This window comes from Haliaeetus albicilla, chromosome 23 (genome assembly GCF_947461875.1).
Source record: "Haliaeetus albicilla chromosome 23, bHalAlb1.1, whole genome shotgun sequence".
NCBI classification, from domain to species: Eukaryota; Metazoa; Chordata; class Aves; order Accipitriformes; family Accipitridae; genus Haliaeetus; species Haliaeetus albicilla.
Genome location: NC_091505.1, coordinates 17,751,955 through 17,773,722, shown reverse-complemented (window position 1 = coordinate 17,773,722; position 21,768 = coordinate 17,751,955). Strand labels below are relative to the sequence as shown.

Sequence of the window (21,768 nt, the reverse complement as noted above, 5' to 3'; positions counted from 1 at the left end):
TCTGGTTGATCGGTAATAAATTGAGTTAATTTTCCCCAAGTTGAGTCTTTTTTGCCCGTGATGTTAATTGGTGAGTGATCTCTCCTATCCTTATCTTGACCCACAAGCCCTTTGTTATATTTTCTCTCCCCTGTCCAGCTGAGGAGGGGGAGTGATAGAATGGCTTTAGTGGGCATCTGGCATTCAGACAGGGTCAACCCGCCACAAATATTTATCTATCACATGGTTTCAAAGCACTATACATACACTGAGCTAGAAGGCAGCTTTAGCCACTTGTCCATGCAGAGACATAAAAAATCTCCAGGGACCCTTGAGTGAGCTGTCTAGACCTTGGATCTGCATCCACTGACTTAGCTGGTACAAAGGGTGGTGAAGTTTTGTGCCGGTCTAAATAGCAAGGTGGGAGTGGGGAGGGTTTTGCCCAAGTCACCAGAGCTGCTGCAGTGATTTTACTATCATTTTTTATTTCTTTTGCATCATCTAACCGATTGTTAACAACCCACTGAGATCTGACATCAAATAATTGTCTTCATAGATAAATATACTTTCAGAAATCCTTCTTTCATTGGTTTAAAACAGAGCACGCATTTCCTGGTGTATGTATCACTAAAAATAAGCAACCTAGGAGTAAATGAGAATGACTTAGAAATCAAAGGAGCTTTTAGATTGCTGCTTTCTCAGAGAGCGAGCAGACTCAACTGATACAATCAAAACCGTGGGGAGGAGGATGCGTTTGTATCGGTAATGCATCGCTGCCCGTCAGGTCACATTCAAGCCAGAGCTGTGGAAGCTGTTCCCATCACTTAAAATTATTAGGATGTGAATCAGAAGTGCAAAGCAATTTTTTATTAGATTTGTCTTTGTGCATGTCCTCTCCCTGTGAAAACCATCAGTGCACAATTCTGTGACAGAATGTCAGTGTAGATATGTTGGAGAAGAGCAAATGTAGTGGTGCCGGCACAGAAGATATTATTTCAGCCCAAAGAAAATTATACATCTTCATTCCGGCTGACAACCTAAACAATGCCATGCTTGAAACATAAATGATACACTGTTTAGCTGGAAAAGCCATTAGGCATATGATGGGGAGTGGAAGTGAGCTAACCGCCTTTGCAGAACAAATAGCTCTTTGCATTTTACATAAGCAAGTTGACAGGTTTTTAAAAATTTACTTCCGAATTTTGCTTTGTGAATAGAAAAAAAATCAATAGCAAGAATGGAGACCTGACATCGCTGCCTGCCATGCAGCTTGCTCTTCTTCCCACTGTTATACCTCCGAAGCAGGAAACAGGCTGACAGATCTGCCCAAAAAATGGCATTTCCAGCCATTTCTTGGCAGCCTGAGAAGTCTTAAGATTTCCAGCACTATTCTTACTGCTTGTCCAGCTTTTATCCAAATCTTTGCTGCTCCTAATCATTTAACAATGTTATAAGGGCATTTAGCAAAAACTTCAGAAAATCAAGGTACATTTTGTCTTTTATCAGGTATGTAATAAAACAATTACAGTATGCAGGAGACAAGGCCAGTCTCATGTTCCTCTCATATTGATCCTCTTTTGCTGCCTTTTTATTTTAAATTAGAGTAATAGAAAACAGAGTTGGGAAGATTTTCAACAGTTCTTCCAGTCCATCCTTTGCCTTAAGGCAAAATCAACTTTACTTATACCAATTCTGGCAGGTATGTCGTACCACTATGAGTATTTTTAAGACCTGCAATGATGGCAATTCCATGTGCACTCTAGATAACTTATTCCTTAAAATTAGAAACTGTTGCCTAATGCCTAGTCTAAATTTAAGCCTATTACCTTCTGTCCTGTAAAGTGTATGCAGAAAGAATTACTGCACGAAGGAGGACAGTGGGGGTCGAAGCAGGGTGGTAGAGAAGGCAACAGTGTCAGACTGTCCATCCACCTAGGCGTACAGATATCATAGCAGAGACAAACTGGTGTAAAAGGGACTCAGGAGGACTAAAGCTCCGGTTCCTCCGAAGACCTCCGCAGCCTCCTTCCTGGCCCTCACAGGACCCCCCTGGGGTGTGCAGCAGCCGGGTTAGGGGTGCAAGCGGAGTCAGGCACTGCTTTAGCACGCAGCACCATGGCACATCATGTCCTGCTTCTCATTGCAAAGCAGGGAAAAGTTGCATTCAGCAGCAGATTGTGGAACAAAGAGTTTACTAATGAAAATAATACAAGCAGAGGATGATAGTTCAAGTGTCTGACATACTTAACTGTATTTTGTATTAAATTTCTTTGTCATTGAAAGCAATTTCAAGTTAGAAACAAGTGGGTATGAGGTGGAACTCGTTTGCATGTTTTTAACGCTAACATTTCTCCCAGAAAGCCAAGGAAGTGAAGGTGATCTGTCTAATTTCAAGTAGGCTGGCTGTAGCTACTGTATGTTGAAATACTCATCTTTTTCCACTAATTGCTGTGTGGGAGTTATTCACAGAATGAAAGAACCTTTTGTATTTGCTATCATACATACCAGCTCTAAGACATCGCTCCTTTATATTTTCTTACTTCTCTGTCATCGGTACAGGTTAGTATTTTATAATATTAGCAATCATTAAAAAATCTTCACTTGAATGATACAGAGAAGGGCATTCAAAACTGAAACTAGGATTTGGTTGAGCAGGCAAGTTACCAGTTCAAACACATTTGCTGAAGGAAAGCCCCTCTTTAGTAGGAGAGGAAAGTTAAGTCTCTCTTGTGATGTTATGAAATGGAGTTTACCTCCTGCTGTATTCACACCAAAGTATTACTAAAGGACAAACTTCTTAATCCCTACCTCCAAAGATGGTAGGATTTTATCTGCTATTGTTCTAGGGTTGTTTTGTGGGTTTTTTCTTGCAGGAGAGGTAATCTGAAACCTGTATCGTACACATGGATACTCATTAGAGGCAGGAATTTCAGTTTTTCTCATTTCCACATTCCATTTGAAGGTACTGGGCAACATTTTCAAACATTTAAACACATGTGTATCTCTTTAGAGATCTAAATCCAAGTCAACAGTGCCAGCACATCTGAAAATAAAAACATACAACTGAAAGGAATATCTTGGAAAGCTGAGTCCAATTTCTTAATTTATAAGTTGATCAAAGTCCATCTCGGAAAAAGTAAAGAAAGATACTTATTGAGGAGCCTAGATATCCACGCCTGAGACAGTCAGCCAACAGGCTCAAAAATATGACTTGAAACTCAATATTATGCATATTAGGTTCTGAGGATAAGTATCAGATGAAGAAGGGAACAGAGGTATGGCAGGAGGGTGTAAAGAGAAAAAAAGAGGACAAACTATGAGAAGGGTTAATGATGAGGAAGAGAATGTTTCCAGTCTCTGTTTAACATGAGGACTAATCCTGGAAACACAGGGAGACCAAATCCTTATGTGGTCAGTACTGCCACTCCACTGAAGCCTAGTGAGTTGAATCATGGGATGTTTTAGCTCCATAATTGTGTTCAGAGTGATAATTGTACATTAGAAGCAATTATTTAGATCAATGTTTATTTCTACATGCCACAAAAGAGAACCATCATTAGATAATCAGAAGAAAACAAGTTCAGTATCAATGAAAAAATCTTGCTTTCAGTGGATAGTGCCCTGTATCCATGGGTAGTATTCTTCGTGAACAAGGATGTTTGGTCTCAGCATCTTCTGGAGGTTCAGCACTGGGGTTGTAATGAACTTCAGCTATGGAAAAGAATTAGGGAAAATTTTCTATTATAATAATTTGGGTTAATATATTTAGAAAGAAACCTGTCTATGCAGAACTCACTGATTTAAGGTCTTTGGGGAGATAACAGAAATCAGCATGTTTCCAAAAACAACGAAGAATGTTTGGTGCTTATGTCACAATTCCTCTAAAGGCATTCCTTTTTCAGAATAGGGCTCTGCAACAATTTCTCTATCTTGGAAGGCAAAACCTCCTGCTGGGATTCTTCTGGATTAAACAGGCTCACAGCAGGTCCTGTTTGGCTTTCTGTAACCCTCAAGATCTTTGCTCTTCTGGGAATGTATGCAATAGACTGTAGTGCTCCCTGACTGGAAGTAGGTCCCATGAGAATGAGAGCCAGCTGGTCCAGGCTAGAATATCTCTTAAGTGCCTAAGGTGGAAGCTGAGCAGAGAATTCCCTTCCTTTTGGAGAAGAGCCATACCAGGATCTTAAGGGCTTTCTTACTTTCTTTAGTACAGCAAAAGCCATCTGTAAGGTAGCCATTTACCCCAAACTGAAGTCTGACACAGACAAAGCAGTAAAAGGTTTTCTATTTAATTCCATTGCTTGGGTTTTGACAGTCACCATATGGAACCTACTGCATTCTAGTCTATGCAGTGCATACTGTTTTTCTTACCGATCCTAAAATTTATATCTGGAGAAGTCCTGGGAAGGAAATCCAAACCATTGGAAGTTGAACTTGTTCCATTAGAATTTAGACTCCACAAAGCCTGGGACGGTGATTTGTGGTTTAAGTGCCTTGGTGTAGATCCAGCAGTTGCACCTGACCCACTCCAGTCTGAAATCAGAGAGTGGAAGGCACAGGAATAAAAATCTGTACGGGTGTCACATCCCAAACTACTAGAGACCAGGGAGGAGAAACGTCTGTGCTTGCTTCTTGTGCCATCCTTGTACCTGCCCTGAAGCCGTGGATTTCCGTGAAGCACAATGCACAATTCCTGCTGTTAATTTTTACACTAGCTCTGTCACACTCGTGCAGGTGGGGCTGGATACCAGCAATTCAGTCCTCTATTTCCCCTTTAGGGACCCAATCTAGTAATACTAATTTGGATAAGGTCATATCGAAGAAGACGGGTGGTACACAAAGGAGAGGAACGGCAGCCTTACCCTTATTGTATCATACAGTATCAAGCTGGCTCATGCTCAAGGGAGAATACTCTATGTGCTACTTGGAGCGTTCTTGCGGAATCCCCCCTCTGCAAGTGGAAAGCTACATATTCCTCAGCAGCACACAGTTCACAAGACCACCGTGTACAGGACATATGTGTTAATACAGGATTTTCAGTCTGGTTTCCTGAAAAGGCTAAACCAACTGATTTAGCTTCTCCTTTGTTATACCCATTCATAATGTCAACTAATTTTGATAGACACACAGAGGTACTGAAGTTATTAAATTCTTCCACATTTCTGTGAAAAATCAACATTACCAGAGTAACCCAGAATAAGCCACAGCCCATGTTATTTCGTGCTGAGCTGGTAGATAGCAGAATCTTAGAATAATTTAGGTTGGAAGGGACCCTTGCGGGTCTTCACTCCAACCTCCTGCCCAGAGTTGGTCAGACACCTATCCAGCTGAATTTTGACTCTCCAAGGAGAGAGACTCTTTCCACTGCCTTTCTGGGCCACTGTCACCTATTTAACTACCCTCATTGTGAAAAAACGTGTTTCCTTATAAATAATGGGAATTTCCATAGCTGCAACTTGTGTTCATTGCCTCTTCTCTTCTTGCTGTGCACCTCTGAGAAGTCTGTCTCTTCTCTATAACCATCCCTCAGACAGCCAAAGACAGTAATTACCTCTCCCTTCTCCTTCCCAGGCTGAGCAAACCCAGGTCCTGCACATAAAAAATAGCTACTAGTATGTCCAATATCCTGCATAAATTTCTGAACCTCGGCTGTATGAAGACTGGAAGGCCACCAAAAACATAGCTCATGTAAGGGAACACTGAATGGCATGTGAGAAGAGAATCAGAGACCAAGCTGAAATCTTTTTTGGAAATCTACATTTTTTACTGCATGCTGTCACCCCATCATCATATCGTATAAACAGTTAATGGAAGAAGATAAAGACCTATTAAAGAACAATTATCCAATGCAATGCAGAAAGGCTACTGAGGGGAGCCTTATTTCTTAATGTGGAGCAAACGTGACACCAGTAGCAGGTGAAGACTTATGAGTCAAGCTAAACAAAACCCCTCAATGCTTACCAGAATAATTACTCAGACGAAATCTTCCCCAGCAAAAGTGTAGTCGGCACTGCTTCACTACTTCTTCCTTCATTAGGCAGTGAAACACAAAGATAAAGAACCCTGAAGAAGTAAGAAGAGAATTTCACAGGTTTTCAGGTGGATTCTCCAACCTGCTGTCCCTTTTCTAAACTTTTTGTATGCCACTCAGTTACCAGTATGTTATATATGGGCAGAGAGGTGGTCCCTGGGCCAGCATCAGGTTGGCCCAGAATTGCACTGAGTCCTTTGTGCATATGAAAGGGTAATGGGAAGAGCTTTCTGCAGATTTGGTATAAAAATAATCTGCAAGTCACTGTAGAGTCTATCAACCATTTTTATGCCCAGATGAAAAGGATTGTGCCAGGTCCTGAAAAGATGCATTTATTGGGACCCATGTTTCAAAGGCATGAATTCGTGTCTTTAATAGTATATCTATCACAGCAATACTATCTAAACAACACCATCATCCCACTGCAATGGAGCTTTCCTATTAAAATAGCTAAACACTGTAACACAAAGCTATACGAGCACTTCTCTTCCCCCATGCTTGAATTACATGATGTTAGAAATTTATTTCTATTACATGGCCCTAAACTGTTGTATCTATAGCAGTACTCCATTCAGAAATTACCTTGCAAGGTGTTAAAAATGCTGAAGAGATACAAGAAAAATATTCTCAGTGCTCCCCAGGCAAAAAAGACAAAGCCCCAAGTTAAGCCCAAAAGGAGCATCAAGCTGAAAGCACTTTTGAGGTCTTGAAGAAAACCCTTTTTCCAGAATCTGGATCTCTTTTGTGTCCTTGTTTTCACGGCATGGATTTGAAGGAGAACAGTGATGAACATGGCTGTATTCGTCAAAAATATTAAGAAGATGTAGGCCACAACGGAGATGTAGAACACTATGTTCTCCTGAATCCAGCAACTGCAAGAAAGGGAGGTGTGTATTCAATAAGGAGTTTTGTGAGCAGTGAAACTAATGAAGCCTGGTTTCCAAAATAAATGTCCCATATGGTTCTCTGATACCTGGTACGGGGCATTCCCTAACGCCCATTGCTTTCCCCCAGTGAGGACATTCATAGAATCTCTCCACTTGCCTTTTTTATGGATGTTATAGAAATTCAATAACTTTGAGACTTTAATATTTCTGCCAAATTCAGATAAACCTGAAAATTGTTTCACGACTTAATAATGTGTACGCACACACACACACTGCCTTAGGAAAACCGAGTTAAATATGACTTAATTAGGAGTCAAAATAGTAGTATAGGACAGAGATGAGCACTGGTTAGCTTTTCCTCTGACATAAATTAGTTTTACTGCCTTTTTGCTAAAGTTACAGTTTTCCCTCTGAGGTGTCATGGGTGTGTGTTGCTTCTCTAATGGGATAGAACTCAAATATTCCAGGTAATCTTCACCAACAAGTGATCAGATCGTGCTATACAGGCAAAAAAATTGGAAGCATTCTTTGCTATAAAACCCTTTTAAAAAAAGGATGAAAGAATGCTGTGTTTTCCCATTGGAGAAGAGAGGAGGTTGAGATGATTTAAATAAAAGAATTTGAAATTATGAAGAGACAGTGATGTGAATTGACATTAAAAAAACAGAAGCAAACGTGCAAAATACTAGAGCAATTACTCTGCCTTTAGGTTTTACTGGAAATTTAGAACATGCAGGAGCATATACAAATGTCCCATCAGACTGAGTTAGAAAAGAAAGAGATTTTCCAGAAAGTAAAAATGCAGTTGACTGGCAGAAGCCCTTCCTGTCCTCAAGCCCAGTCCATTGATGTGAGAGTTACTCCATGTAGTAGCCATATATCCAAAATGATCCAATGAACCAGAATCACTAAAAGGTGGGGGAGAAAAGGCAAAAGCAAGAGAGAAGTTGCCTTCACATTATTTCTTGTATCTTTAAAATACTCTAGTGACCATTGAAAAGCTCAAAGTATTATACTTACAAATTGCTGAAGGGATTGCTCTGAGAATGTGATCCATTGCCATAGAAGTCTTTATTTATAATAAGCACAATAGTAATTACAATAGCTGGTATTCCTAATATGGAAGGCAAAAGAAAAAGAAATATTTAGATTAAAAAGAAAAAATGGAGAATATGGAAAGATGTCAGGTAACCTCTGATGAGTAATTACAGCAGACGTGTACATCTCAGGATCAAACTCTACCCCTAAAGCTCTTCTGAAATAAGTATAATTAAATGTGTGGCATAGCAGGTTTAATCTCCTTATTTATGTAAATTACAGATGAGTAGGCATAAAAATATCTGTGTTTGCAAAATGTTTGTGAGTGTTCAAACATCTCCAGAAGGGATCCAATCTGGTAAAATAAACCCAACTGATTATTACAAAAAGCAGAGTGTCAAAAGACAAGCAGACCACAGCATTTTGTAGTAAGATCTGATAGAGACAGACGTTTTCCAGACAGTGTTTTATCAGTCTTCCCTTCCACTCATTCCCCATTTCCCATATTTCTTTCAATTCTGGCTTTTCTGTTGAGAATGGCTGCTGCCAGCACCTCCATCATGGATGGCTGCCCCTGAGAACAATTAAGTGCGACATCAGATCTAAGGTGATACGCTGCATGCTATTCAAAAGCCTAAAAAACCCCTTTAAAACAGCATCTAATGGCGACCCAAAAAATATAGACCAAATTCTGCTCTGGGTCAGCGCTTCTGGTAACACCTTTTCTAACAGCTGAGCCAGCATTTTGGGTCCTTTTTGTCATGTTTCTCCCAAACAAGTGTGATGCTCAGTGCTTGGAGGAAAGGTGAACTTGCCTGAGGAGAGCTATGAATGAAAGCCAAATCCACCCCCCACAGGGAAATCGTGCATAGAATGGCAGGTAAGGACACGAGGCCTGGAGAAGGAGGTCAAAATCACCTCTGAGCATCCCCAATGCAGGGGTGAAGGCTGCGGGCAGCTCATACTTCCTCAGGCACATCCACTGACGTGGGGTACCATGATAAATCATTCATGTAAAGAGCAGGAGGGGTAGGGAAAGCAGTTCCGTACGCCCACTTCTGGTGTTCATTGCATATGACTCTGCGCAGGGAGCAAGAGGCACTTTCTGCTAATGTCTCCCTGGGCAGAAGAAACTTAAGCTGAGCCTGCCTGGGGGAAGAAATCTATCCTTACGGCTCAGGGTGTACACCACATTTCTACTAGCTCAGTGTCCTGACTCACTTTTGCAGATATGCCCCTATCTTAGAGAAGTTTACAAGCACAGAAGTGGAGAAGAAATTGCTTGCTTACCCCAGCCAGCAATACAGCATTTTAGGAGGTACTTTGGGACATAAATATTGAAAACTTTGACAAAAGCCAGGTAGAAGTGAACAGACTCCAGGCACATCCACGTGAAAGCTGCAAGAAGGAAATAGTGAAGGAGCACGGCCACGGTGATACAGAAACCTGGCTGGTTGAATGAGGACAGCCAGGAATTGGCGAGGAAGACCACGTTCAGCATCAGCAGTGCGGCACAAAGATTGAGCAGGATTTTTGAAGGGTTGTCTCTCCGCAGCTTTCTAAAAAGAAGGGGAAAGTCCACAAGGTTATCATTGCATGAGTTGTGCTGGGTGCATTCACTAATGCAAAGTAGCACAAATGTGTATTCGTCATATTATAAACTGGCTTCTTGTGGTATAAGTTGTGTCTGCGTTAGTGTTTTACATCACATCACTAGTGTGGTTTTGAAGCAGATCTTGCAGCCTGAAAAAGCAGAGCTTCTATATACATGGAGATCTGCTAGGTTTTTCACACTTGGTGGAGAAGAGACAGACTTAACAACTTTTACTACTGCATCCAATATTACTGTTATTGCAATATTACTGGATTATGAAAGCACCCACAGTTACCTAAGTCTAGGGCCCCATCGTGCCAGGAGCTACTGGCACATACAGTATGAAACGAAACCTATCCAAAAGGACAAAACGCCCGAAAGACCAAGAGCAAAAGAGAAAATTTTCCCTATTTTACTGTCGATATCATCCACTGTATAGGCTATATACAGGGAATATTCCAGATTCTTGACATGATATCTTACCCATGTCCATGGGTAAATCTGTGAAATGACAGAAATTTAGGAATATAGAAGTTGCTGAACAGTTCAGACTAGTGCTTGTATTGAAGCATGAGTATTTGAATCCCCCTTATTTCACCACAGTCGCAGGTCAAAATAAAGCAATATTTACACTGTCAGCTCTCAGTCCTCCCTCCTATGCAACACAGCATGAAATATTACAAACATTCTGACAGTTGCTGCAAATTCATTACTGCTAACATATTAAAAGTGATAAAAGAAAAAGGATCAAACTTACTCAAGTGCTAGATATGTCACCAGTGTTATGCCCAAAAAAAGGGAAGAAGCACCACATCCTGCATAGCTTATCAGAGTTAATATACGATCATGTGTGATATCTATCTCTGTCCGGGACAAGTCCTGTGTTATAAAATAAAGAATCACAGTTGTTTGCCATAACAGACAAAGAAAATTGCTTTCCACACTTTCACATTGATAAAGAAATCAACTTCTGTTCTGCTTACTGCTACTTTTGGAGGGTTTCCATTAATATTTTTGTGTTTCTTGTTGTATAGTCCTACTGAATATCCAAACTAGTAAAAATATGCAGTATTTAAAGTATCCAGTAATAAGGTGTGAAGCTAGAAAAGCTATACTTCAGAAACCACAAATTCAACGAGGATTCCAGGATCTTGCCAAAATTATTCCACTGGGAGCTCGCTTTGTAGGAGAAACTCTACTTTGTTTCAATGGCAGCTGCCACGCTTGGGAACTGCACAGACCTGCTAAATGTCTTGGAGCGTGGGAGGATCCTCCAGATCCAGAAACGATCCCTCTGCAAAAATCAGCTGGGAGGCTGGGCCCTGCTCCTCCACAGCTGCTGCCAGGAGTAATTTTGAGAGGATTTTGTTGTTCCCTGCCACAGCGTCTCTTCTATTTGGCGAACTTCGAACCTCAGAGTGGTAACCTACATCTCTGACGTACAATCGGCGGTGCTGTTAAATACCTGTAACTGTGCTGATTACTAAAGTGGCAGTGCAGAAGAGGTGTGATCTTAAAATCAGCCTGAATTCTCTCTGCTTGAATGGAAACTTTAGCAAGTTGTCTGAAATCCGTGACGTCGAAATTCCTGTGGAAGTCACGTTTTTACTACCAGGGAGGGCTTGCATGCCTCTGGTGGAGCAGGGTAATGCTGACCTCTAGGGGAAGCTGGGCAAGCATCTGAAGGCAAAGGGATGGCCTTATCCCATCGTGTGGGTTGTATCCTACTGGGATTAGACAACTCTAATCTGCTCAGTTTGCTCTGAACGTGCCTAACACTTCGCATTTGTTGCAGCCCATTCTCAAGCAGTAATGTCATTTTTTGACATTCATCTTTAGAGGCAGTGTTCTCTGTATTACAGAGAAATAAGAGACAATAGTTAATGACATCTCCCCTATTTATATTAAACTTCCCTTTCTGATGGAGCGTAGATAAAACTTTCAGAAAGATGTAATGTCATTAGTTGCCACTGGCAGGTAGTAAATTTAACACTGTGCTTACAATGCAGCAAATAACACATTAACGTTGATTAAGTTACATTGCAAAGAAGTACAAACTACATCTGTAAAATGAATTTGCCTTGAAGCAAGTGACATTTAGAGGACTTTATACCATAAAAATTGTTATAACTGTTTTGTTTGTTATTAGTGATTTTGGCAAAATTGCAGATATCTAACAGGTTGTATAGATATGAATCTCCCATCTCTCCCAAAACTAGCGATGACTTTGTTTAGTGCCACGGGACTTTTTTGGAGATGATTCACGGAGTACTTACCAGTAGGACTCCAAAATGGGTAAGATGGTTACAAAAACAGATTGTGTAATTCATATCTGTATATTCCATTTCACACCCCGATGTATTCCAACCACCCAGTCCATCTGTGTAATAGAGAAAAAGGGATTTTTAAGCAGAGTTAGTCATGCTCAGGCATTTATAGCTCTGCAGCACGCAGAATGTGTGAATACGAGCTCAAGTTAGTACAGATTGCAGGGTCATTTAGCAGCACACAAGTGAGATTTCACACAGGAACACATCTTATATAGTTGCCTGAGAACCTCAAAACTTGGATGAAAGCCTTTGGTGGAATGAAAAAATATTTAAAGTCATTTATATGCCTGCACACAGAGAAAGCAGGAAGGTAAGGAAAGTGCGCTGGGCTAGATTACACTGCAGGCTATGGAAACACAGAAGGCAAGAAATATTTACAGGGCAGACGATTTGTTTAGGCAGAGTGTAGCATTGAAAAAGCCAGATCTTCCCTGGTAAGATTAAATTTATGACCCTATTTATGTGGCATGTATGACGTATTCAGAAGCTAATCTTCCAATTTAAAAAAAGTATATATTCTAACACCAATAATTGCAGAGAAAAACCTCTCCCACGCATTCTGAGTTAACCCAATACACACTTGTCTTTCTGTATCTGTTGACTTTCTGAGCCATATTCAAGACCTAACCACAGCAAAGCCCCCGCTGACTTCCCTGAAGAAACTGTGAGAAGTCATCTGACGTTTCACTGCATTTCTGCTTTTTTCTTAAACTGTCTTCTTATTCATGTAGGTGCACCATTGTACAATGCTGAACACGTATCCCCTGGTAGTAACACTGATTACTAAGGTATCAATGTCAATGGAAACCAGCAACAGACTCAACAGGACAGTCTCAAAGTTTCAAGCTACAATGTCAAGGAGCCAAAGGCTCCGCGAGGCTGGTGACAAAGCAAGCGTGGCAGCTCTGTAAATAACACTTACTGTTCTTCCAAAAGTCCCAAAAGACGCAGTGCACGGCTGCATTACCCTGAAAGCAGAGAAAAAGGAGGCCGTGACATTTATTCAGTACGTCTGTACACCGCCTGCACTTGCAGACGGTGCATCTTGCCTGTAATGAGGGTTTATAACTACGGCAGTTTGATTTGATTTCCTCTGTGCTGAAAGCCCACTGATCTCTGCGACTATTTGCATGGTGGTGCTGCAGAGGGTCTGTAGGTCACGGGAGATGCCAGCAGTTCAGGAGCAGTTGGACACTGGGGCACTGGAAACCAGCTGGAATATCGGCCATCTCATCCATGGCACTGAAAACCAGTGGAGGGTCCCAAGTTTCGCCTTCCCCTTTACCAAGGGAAATGCTGGGAGTCGGTGATTTTCCCAGTTTTCCCAGTCTTTCTGTACCGTGTATTGTCTTTTAAGGACAGCAGAAAATCTGACAAGTTCTCCAGCTTAGACTGATTCCTGTGTCTGATCTCATTAGCTTCATGTGGTATCTGAGATGTCATACTGAATTACTGGTGAAATTCAAAAGTTATGACTAAGACCTAGAATAACAACCTGAGGTTTTGTACAATATAAAAAAAAAAATTCTCAACACAAGAAAAACTTTGGTGTAGAATTTCAGTGTTTCCACTGTCTCTGAAACCAGGCAGGGAAGACACCTAAGAGAAAATAAAGTTTGCCTGCATATTGCAAACAGCTGAACAGATTTAAATGAGTATTCAATGCAATATTTTCCCTTGGGGACATTCTAGTTTATTACTCATAATGCTGCAGCAAACTTTCCCAAGGCACAGATTCATTTTCTTTTATTATTAATGAAGTTTAATAAAGCACAGAGTTTACAGGAAGCCACATGAACAGATAAGCTGTTAAGACACGTGATCTGTAGACTGTCAAATATAATTAGGCAGAGAGCCAAAGATGAAGGTTAGGATGATATCTCATTAAATATTTAATTAGGATATTTTTAAAAGGTCAAGGAAAAAAATCTGAGAGGTGCCAGATGGCCTGGTGGAGTAAAAATCATGGAAGAGAGGGGTTATCTAGATGAAATTTCTGGGTAGATATTACTTGCTAGAACTGAATGGAAAGAGCATATTGTCATAAAAGCAGCATTTTCAAGCTCTCATTAACTTAAACTTTAATCAAATTCATCTTATTGAATTATTTTGTTCTGCTCTGGGTTTGCAATATATTTATGTGGAGGCTGGACCATAAACAGTTGCAACACAAAAATCTTAAGGTGGAACCCAAGTCAACAAGCTTGACCCATGCCCATCAAAAGTAATTTAAGATAGATTTTAGTTTTGAAACATAATTTTGAAACAAAACAAAGCAAATTAATTTTGAAATCATCTATGCAAAGTTTTGCTTTTTTTTTTAAATTTACCCCTTTTGGTGACTAAAACAATTTGCTGAATTCAGAGAATCTACAAACCATTTCAGTCAAACCCCAAACCTCCATTTTTTAGCAAATAAACTATTCCTTGAAAATAATTGCCCAGATCAAAACAAAGAAACAATGAAAACATTCCTTGCTGCTAAGCATGGATTTGGAGTGGAGACACAAGCTTTACTAACCTGCAGGAATTAAACACTGAGATCTGTGTGATCTGTCAATGTTTTGGTTGATATATCACAGAGAGGTCAGGCAGAAAAATGTTTTAAGCTTATATGTCCTGTTCCCAGTTTATTGTAAGGGTAAGTGAAATAGGCTTTACTTCAACATGTCTCTGATGAAATGAACACATCCTACCATATTTTGGTCTATGTGCTGAAGAGTAATAGTCACAGGCTCATTAAGGTTCTGAACTGATGCATTTTCAATGCTGGCACTCACAACGTAAGTATTCAACCTCTCCTTTGTTAAACTGTCATCCTGCAGTGGAAAAATACATGTATGCAAAAAAAAATCCAAGCTCTTCCCTGCTTCCATTTTTTTTTAAATTGTATTTCTTGGAAATGGCGATCAGCTAAACACCATGGGATGCCTGATGTAATTTAGCTACTTGCTACTTCATTAGAAAATGTAGTTAGTTGTAAATTCAGGGACAGCCTCCACATCAGCTGAAGCAGAACAGTTTCAGATGCACCAGCTGGATTGAGAAAGCTGTATAATCGTTTCAGTACGTCAAAACAGCCAGTTGTACATCATTTAGCTCATTAGATAGTAGCCACAATTGTGAATGCTTCTTCTGTGTGAAAAGCATTGCTCAGCACACTGTATGCTCCATCATACCAAAAGAAATAACTCCCTTTTAAATTACACTCATCCACCCCCTCCCCAAGTTAAGAAAACATAGCAAGTACTAGAATAGTCCTAAATGCTGTGTATCAGTACTGCTATTGTTTTAATGGAGACATAAATCTTGAAATTATTTTCATTATATTTGACATGTACTATGCATGTTCCTTAAGCAAAAGCTTACTATCAGAGGAAGATTAGGCTATGTTCTTTTCCTACAGAACAGAAGTATTAGAATAACATCAGCTACAGAAAATGAACAAAAAGTCTAAGGTCTACAGAGACCTCTCACAGCATTGTTGCTACAGAGAAGGTTTTGCTGCCTGGGTGCATTTTCCCTGCACATTTCTTAGTGCTCCATTAGTCTGATGGTAAATGTGCCCAGAATAGATGACGCTATTGGGATTTTTCTTTCATACGCACTAAGAACAGCTGAACCAATTACTGCCGTGTTAGCATTTGTTAGGAGTCGTAGTTACCGCAAAGAGTGAAGTAGTGCCAAAAAACTTAAACTGGATCTTCGAATGCTTGTCTGGGTCAGAGTGCTCGATCCCTAGGAATTTCTTAAGTGATTTTGGCAAAAACACTGAGGCCCAGGCCTTTTTGAAAGGGTTTTCTTGAACATCGATCTGCAGGAGAGAGAGATGACATGGTCAGAGCTGCTGTCCTCAGGTCAAATACATAACGGTCCAAAATAGCAGGAGGATTGTCTGGTTTAGTCAGTGGTCCCTGAGGTGATATTTGCTCTCACCTTGAGATCCACGCCTCTGTCGTAGGAGGTAACGCCAAAGGCCAGTCCTTCAAACACGCTGGGATCTGGACGCATCACCAACAAAGCCAAGGAAGAGGTTATGACCGACGTATTTCTTTCTGTGTAAGTCACCTTATAGCCTATCTCCTCAGTTGTCTTCAGGATACTTTACCAAGAGCAACAGCAAGAAAAAAAAAAAAAGATACATCTCTTGAAATGTTCTCCTGGCTTCATAATATACATCCAGGAGACAATCAGCTAAAAACCTCTGCTCTGATTTATGATCACAAGAAGCAATCACTAGAGCAGAATAGGTCCATTTTGGGGTAGATGGCATTTTGTCTGGCACAGGGTCAGGTGATGGCAAGCAGTTGAGTTAGCATTTTTCAGTAGGCTGAAAGTCTGGCAGGTGGAAGATACCCTCCCGCGGGGACAACTGTCGTGGTTTAACCCCAGCCAGCAACTAAGCACCACGCAGCTGCTCACTCACTTCCCCCCCACCCAGTGGGATGGGGGAGAAAATCGGGAGAAGAAGTAAAACTTGTGGGTTGAGATAAGAACGGTTTAATAGAACAGAAAAGAAGAAACTAATAATGATAATGATAACACCAATAAAATGACAACAATAGTAATAAAAGGACTGGAATGTACAAATGATGCGCAGGGCAATTGCTCACCACCCGCCAACCAACACCCAGCCAGTCCCCGAGCGGCGATTCCCTGCCCCCCCCTTCCCAGTTCCTAAACTAGACGGGACGTCCCATGGTATGGAATACACTGTTGGCCAGTTTGGGTCAGGTGCCCTGGCTGGGCATGAGAAGCTGAAAAATCCTTGACTATAGTCTAAACACTACTGAGCAACAACTGAAAACGTCACATTCTTCACATACCGAACTCAAAACATAGCACTGTACCAGCTACTGGGAAGACAGTTAACTACATCCCAGCTGAAACCAGGACAACAACACAAGGTGATTCTGGGAAGACCTGAGTGAAAACTCACACCCAGTCAAATACTACATTTCATCTGGAAGGCAGTAACTCATAAAACCTGCTAATTTGATTATTTGCAATCATCTAATTGTACCCTCAAGTGAAATATTACAGCCAGAATAATTTAGTCTGCAAGGGACCTCTGGAGGTCTGTCCTCCAACTCCCCACCTCCCTCAGGCAGGGCATACTTTAACAGTAGGTCGGTTGCTGAGGATCTTGTCCAGTAAAGCTCTGAATATCTCTGAGGATGCAGATTTCACAGGCTTTCTGGGCCCTGCTCTCAGTAGGTTTTTTTTCTAAGGAGAGAGAAGAGGCTGGAATCCAAAGGAAGCAGCAAATCAGGGTTGTTTAATGCTCATGGGTATTAAAAGAGTCAGAGACAGCTCCACATCTTGTTTGGCCACCCTTAAGGCTATTCAGCAGTATGCAAGAAGGGATAATACTCTATTGAAAATGTGTATGACAGCTTGGCCCCAACAGACTAAAGGCAAACCTTCCTGTCCTTCTTTGGTCTGGTGTTATCTTCATGCATTGTTGGTCCCAGACACACAAGGACCCCCATGGGATCCTTTCAGCCACAGCTGCCCTAGAGCTGCAAAATTCAACTTCCTCAAAATATCAGGGATCCAAAATTTCTACCGAGGCTTGAAAGAAGGAGCGTAATAGCTCTTGTGAGGATATCATGCTAGCACTCATCAGGAATCATCACAATGGTTATGCTCTTCTGAGGTCAGATCTATGGAGAAATTAAAATACCTAAGATTCTCCTGTCCATGAAAATTGTAAAGACGTTTTTATTACAACTTGCATATACCAACTCCATCTCCATTAAGGATCAGGAGTCCAGGGTCTATTAGAACATCATCCTTGTCCCTGAAACCTTACATTTCACAGGAGGAGAATTCGAACTGATGGATACTTCACTTAAAAAAACCCCACAGCCTATTTGAGAAGGCAGAGGTGTTGAGTGCTGGCAGCTATCACAGCCCCCACTCCACACACTGCAGTGCGGTAGACTTTGAAGAGAGAGCACACAGCCAAAAGGATCACGATGCTCGATGCTTTCTCTCCAGCAGATTTTCTAAGCTATTTTTGGCTACTCCTCCTTGCGGACTCCTGACTTCTTTGAAAAGGCAATGCATAGTTGTCCAGTACAAACAACTGAGCTGTTGTGTAGTCTATGCCCCACCTAGAACTTAAGTGGAAACTTCATTTTTCTTGCTTTTGATATTTATTTTAATATTTCTTATTAAAATACTGTTTTACATTAAGTGAAAGAAAATTGCAGATAGGCACAGTCTTTAAAATGAGAGATGCTGAAAGACTTTAATACGATGAACACTGCATCTCTTTCTTACACTGTTGGTTAGCATTGGGTTTGCCAGTGCAAAGTAGAATAATCTTTCCTACTTGGAGGTTCAGGCCGTGCAGTGAGAAGTGGGTAAGCTGCCTTGCCCAAATCAGAGATGAGTAAGCTCTGTGTACTTGCGTTTGCCTTTGTAAAGGCTGGCAGTAGTTTTCTGAACAGTGCGCTGCTCAGCAACAGAAGCCAGACATTTTAAAAACAGGTAGTTGAGTTACCTTTAAGATCTCAAAGGAGAGAGATGTTTTTAAAGTTATCTAGCAACCTTGACTTTAGCGTGTGTGAGAATCACATAATGGACATAGGATCCTAAATGTAGATTTTGAAGTCTAACATTGAATAGCTATGTCTGAAAAATCTTCGTCAGCACAGGTACAGCACTCCAGCCTGGTGTGCTGGTGGAACAGATACGTGTCTCCAGGCTGACCTGCCAACAGACCTCACTGCTGAAGTGTGGAGATCACCTCTGAGATGAGATGGCAGCCAGCCAGTCTCCCTGGTCTGCCTCCAGGCTGAGATGCTCATAAAGAACAGCTCCGTGATGGTGACTTCTGCAGAACTGGTTCTGCTAAAAACACCTTTGACAACACAATAATCAATCTCTACTGCTAAGAACCACAACCATGCTTAAGAACCATGTACAGAAATTGCTAACTCTTGTGGTCGTATTTTAATAGACTGAATGAATTATTCCATGGTGCCATTTTAGCTTAGGAAGCCACTTCTGGGCAAGTTATCTTACTTACCTATTGGTCAGTTTTCTAATGTTCTCATCTTCTATTTCTTGCAGCAAAATATAGTTTAGTATAGACAATATAGTCTCTGCAAGTGTCACGCTCATATCTGCAAGCCTTACGATATCAGAAATTTTACTTGCAATGATTTCTAATTCTTCCATATGCAGTGTTGCATCTGGCAAGAGGTATAAAATATGCTGTACAACATCTTGTGCATTCTCTGAAAAAAAAAAGTACAGATGATTTATGTGGCATAGCTATATGTCTAGCTATATAGCTACGTGTCTCTATGTTAAAGCAAGGAGTTAGTCTGCTTCTTCTCTCTTTCCATATGGTCATAATGCTTCTGATCTATTACAAAGTTATGTCCCAAGTATAAGTCAATAAGCCCTCAACTTGTCAATGAAACTGGCAAAAACTTCAAAGTAAAATCTGGATATCTCAGGTTGTAATTTAAAGGAAGAAAACACTGTACTTTTCATAAGAATATTATCACTTGCTTTTGTATTATAAAGGTTATCTGTAAATAATACTTAGTTTTAACTTTGGTCACATTTACAAGCATTTGAGTTCAAAATTACACAAGATCCGCCCCTCTCCCCAAATGCTGCTTAACTGCTATAGCAGCAAAAGCAAATTGTGAATGGTATAGTTTGAAAAGTTGTATTTGCCATTCATCATCTCATCATCCTTCTATAATTTTTTTATAGAAGCAGAGTTTTACACCCTGGGACTCAGACAGACTGTATGCAACTGCAGATATCTTTCAATGATCTATTATTTGATGGCACTGCTGAGTAGGTGTATAAGCTATAATATTGTTTTTGTTCACCATTCAAACAACTTGCACCATTTGGCATAGCTTAAAAAAGATATAAACAGGTGGTAAAGGTCACCTTATAGCTTACATGAATTACAGCACCAACTTTTCAATTCCATACGCTGATTTGTGCGTCTTTGTATGAGATATTATGAACTACTTTGATGTGGTAACAGAGTATAGACAGGCAAAACCTGTTACATTATTCATTGGTTATTTACTTAGTTCTAAATCCAAGTATAGGATATGAGACAAGTCTTCAAAGTAATAGCTAGAGAATGTTGAGGCACCTTCAAAATTCATCTGAGTTAAAAACACTTTAAGATGACCAGGTGAGTAGGATGCACCTAAAGCAACCTTGTTGCTTCAGTTCTTCAGATGTCCAACATAAGCATTATCTGAGTATAACAATTTTTACTTTGATTCACGTGTCACTGAAGTATCTGGTGCCTTACCTTCTGTTATTGTGATATCATGGAGGTCTAAAATATTATTTGGAAGTTCTTCCAGTAATTTACATTCAGTCATATTTGGTTTCTCCCAGAAAGCTTGCTCAAGTTCAATATCAATTGCACTGGAAAATGAAAACAGTGTACTTTGTTACAAGAAAAAATATATAGTAATTGATGTTCCCCTGTATTTCCCATTTAAGTAGCTAAGAGTGTAATTAATTAGCCCAATTTTGAAATTTGACTTGCAAGTCAGATCTGACTTAGCACTCATTTAGCAGAGTGGGAGCAGAGCCCAAATGCCAGAGCAATCTGAAATGCATCTGGAGGTATTGGAGGGCAGAGTGCCATGAACGGATGGCACAAAATGCTACCGTGCATCCATTTCCCCTCCCTGCTCAAGCAGAAAGTCAGCGTCCTACTCTGCTGGCTTGCACTTGCTGCAGGTGATGGAAATGATGCAACACTCCTTTTTCCTGCAGCCCGTGCTGGACTGGCCCTGTATACTTTGCATCTTCTTGGCAGGGCACCGCTGGGTGCCATGACAGACTACCATCTGGTTCCCCATCACACAAAGCCCGGCGCTCCCTCCTGTTTCCCATGCAAGAACCAAAATGAGATGATCTCATCACTCACCAACTCCTCTGAGCAGACTGCAGAGGGTTTTTCCTGCAGCTGACCTCCGCTTTGGTAGCTGGGCTTGTTAGCGGCCAGGAATAATTTCCCTTGTCTCTCGTGTGTGAAAAGCTTTCTGGACAATCCATTAGTGCTGAGGAAGAAATACATAAAAGCTCTTTAAAAAGATTTAGTAGTCAAAAAGACCTGCTCTGATACCCAGGGATCCAGCAGTTCTCTGGACCTCCTTTCCTGATGGGAATGAGCTGTAATTTGCAGACTGGATAGGAGTATTTTACAAGTTTACTGGCTGCAAGAAAACGTTTTGCTTAAATACTTCATCTGTTCTTCTACAGTCTTTTTCTCTTTTGTTTGACAAGGTCAGTTCTCAGGTAAAGTGTTAGTTTCCCAGCATCACAAACTATATTTAATGACAGTATATCCTGCAGGCTTCTCTAATCTATCTGAAGGCGCTTTCACACTGCTCCTCATTATCCCATCAATGTCTTTCCTCCAGGCTTGTGGTTTTATTGTCTGCAGCTGATCTTTCATAAGTCTTTGGTATAAAATGTGGTTTTGAATTTCAGGTACAGTCTGGTAGCTCTTATCTCTGGCTTACTTCTGTATTTTAAGGAGCAATAGAGATTGTAACCAAACCAATAAAGAGATTATTTGCCATTTGAGGCTTGATCCAATATGCACTGGCATTAAGCAAATGTCAGCAATGGGTTTGGTTTTGGTGTTTGGCTCTGGTCTCCCTCAATAGTGAGGCTCTGGGGCACTGACTATGAGCAGGGGCTCCTGGATTTGCAGCTGCATCAGCCTGACCTTGCCTTCATTGCAAAGGTGCTCAGACCTGCCCTGGCACCAGGATTCAATTTTAGCTTATCTCCATTTGTCTGGGACCCAAGTTTTTGATCTTGCTGTCATTGCATGATGTTCTACAGCTTGTGCATCAGATGAGGTCAGTCTGGCTACTTGTAAGGACGTTTTCT

General features: G+C 40.8%; 1 protein-coding gene across 1 annotated transcript in view; it reads right to left on the bottom strand.

Moving 5' to 3' along the window:
* Positions 1-824: 824 nt before the first annotated feature.
* Positions 825-21,768, bottom strand: part of ADGRG4 (adhesion G protein-coupled receptor G4) — a 34,918-nt gene continuing 13,974 nt past the window's right edge. Inside the window, exons 9-23 of the mRNA XM_069811455.1 lie at positions 20,795-20,927; positions 20,165-20,283; positions 18,899-19,109; positions 15,796-15,961; positions 15,524-15,673; positions 14,556-14,678; positions 12,782-12,827; positions 11,806-11,909; positions 10,287-10,408; positions 9,226-9,494; positions 7,918-8,011; positions 6,593-6,882; positions 5,941-6,042; positions 4,351-4,512; positions 825-3,690 (exon numbers count right to left, since the gene is read on the bottom strand). Coding sequence (XP_069667556.1) covers positions 3,566-3,690; positions 4,351-4,512; positions 5,941-6,042; positions 6,593-6,882; positions 7,918-8,011; positions 9,226-9,494; positions 10,287-10,408; positions 11,806-11,909; positions 12,782-12,827; positions 14,556-14,678; positions 15,524-15,673; positions 15,796-15,961; positions 18,899-19,109; positions 20,165-20,283; positions 20,795-20,927 — 2,216 coding nt within the window. The 3' untranslated portion in view covers positions 825-3,565. The remainder of the gene's footprint in view (positions 3,691-4,350; positions 4,513-5,940; positions 6,043-6,592; positions 6,883-7,917; positions 8,012-9,225; positions 9,495-10,286; positions 10,409-11,805; positions 11,910-12,781; positions 12,828-14,555; positions 14,679-15,523; positions 15,674-15,795; positions 15,962-18,898; positions 19,110-20,164; positions 20,284-20,794; positions 20,928-21,768) is intronic.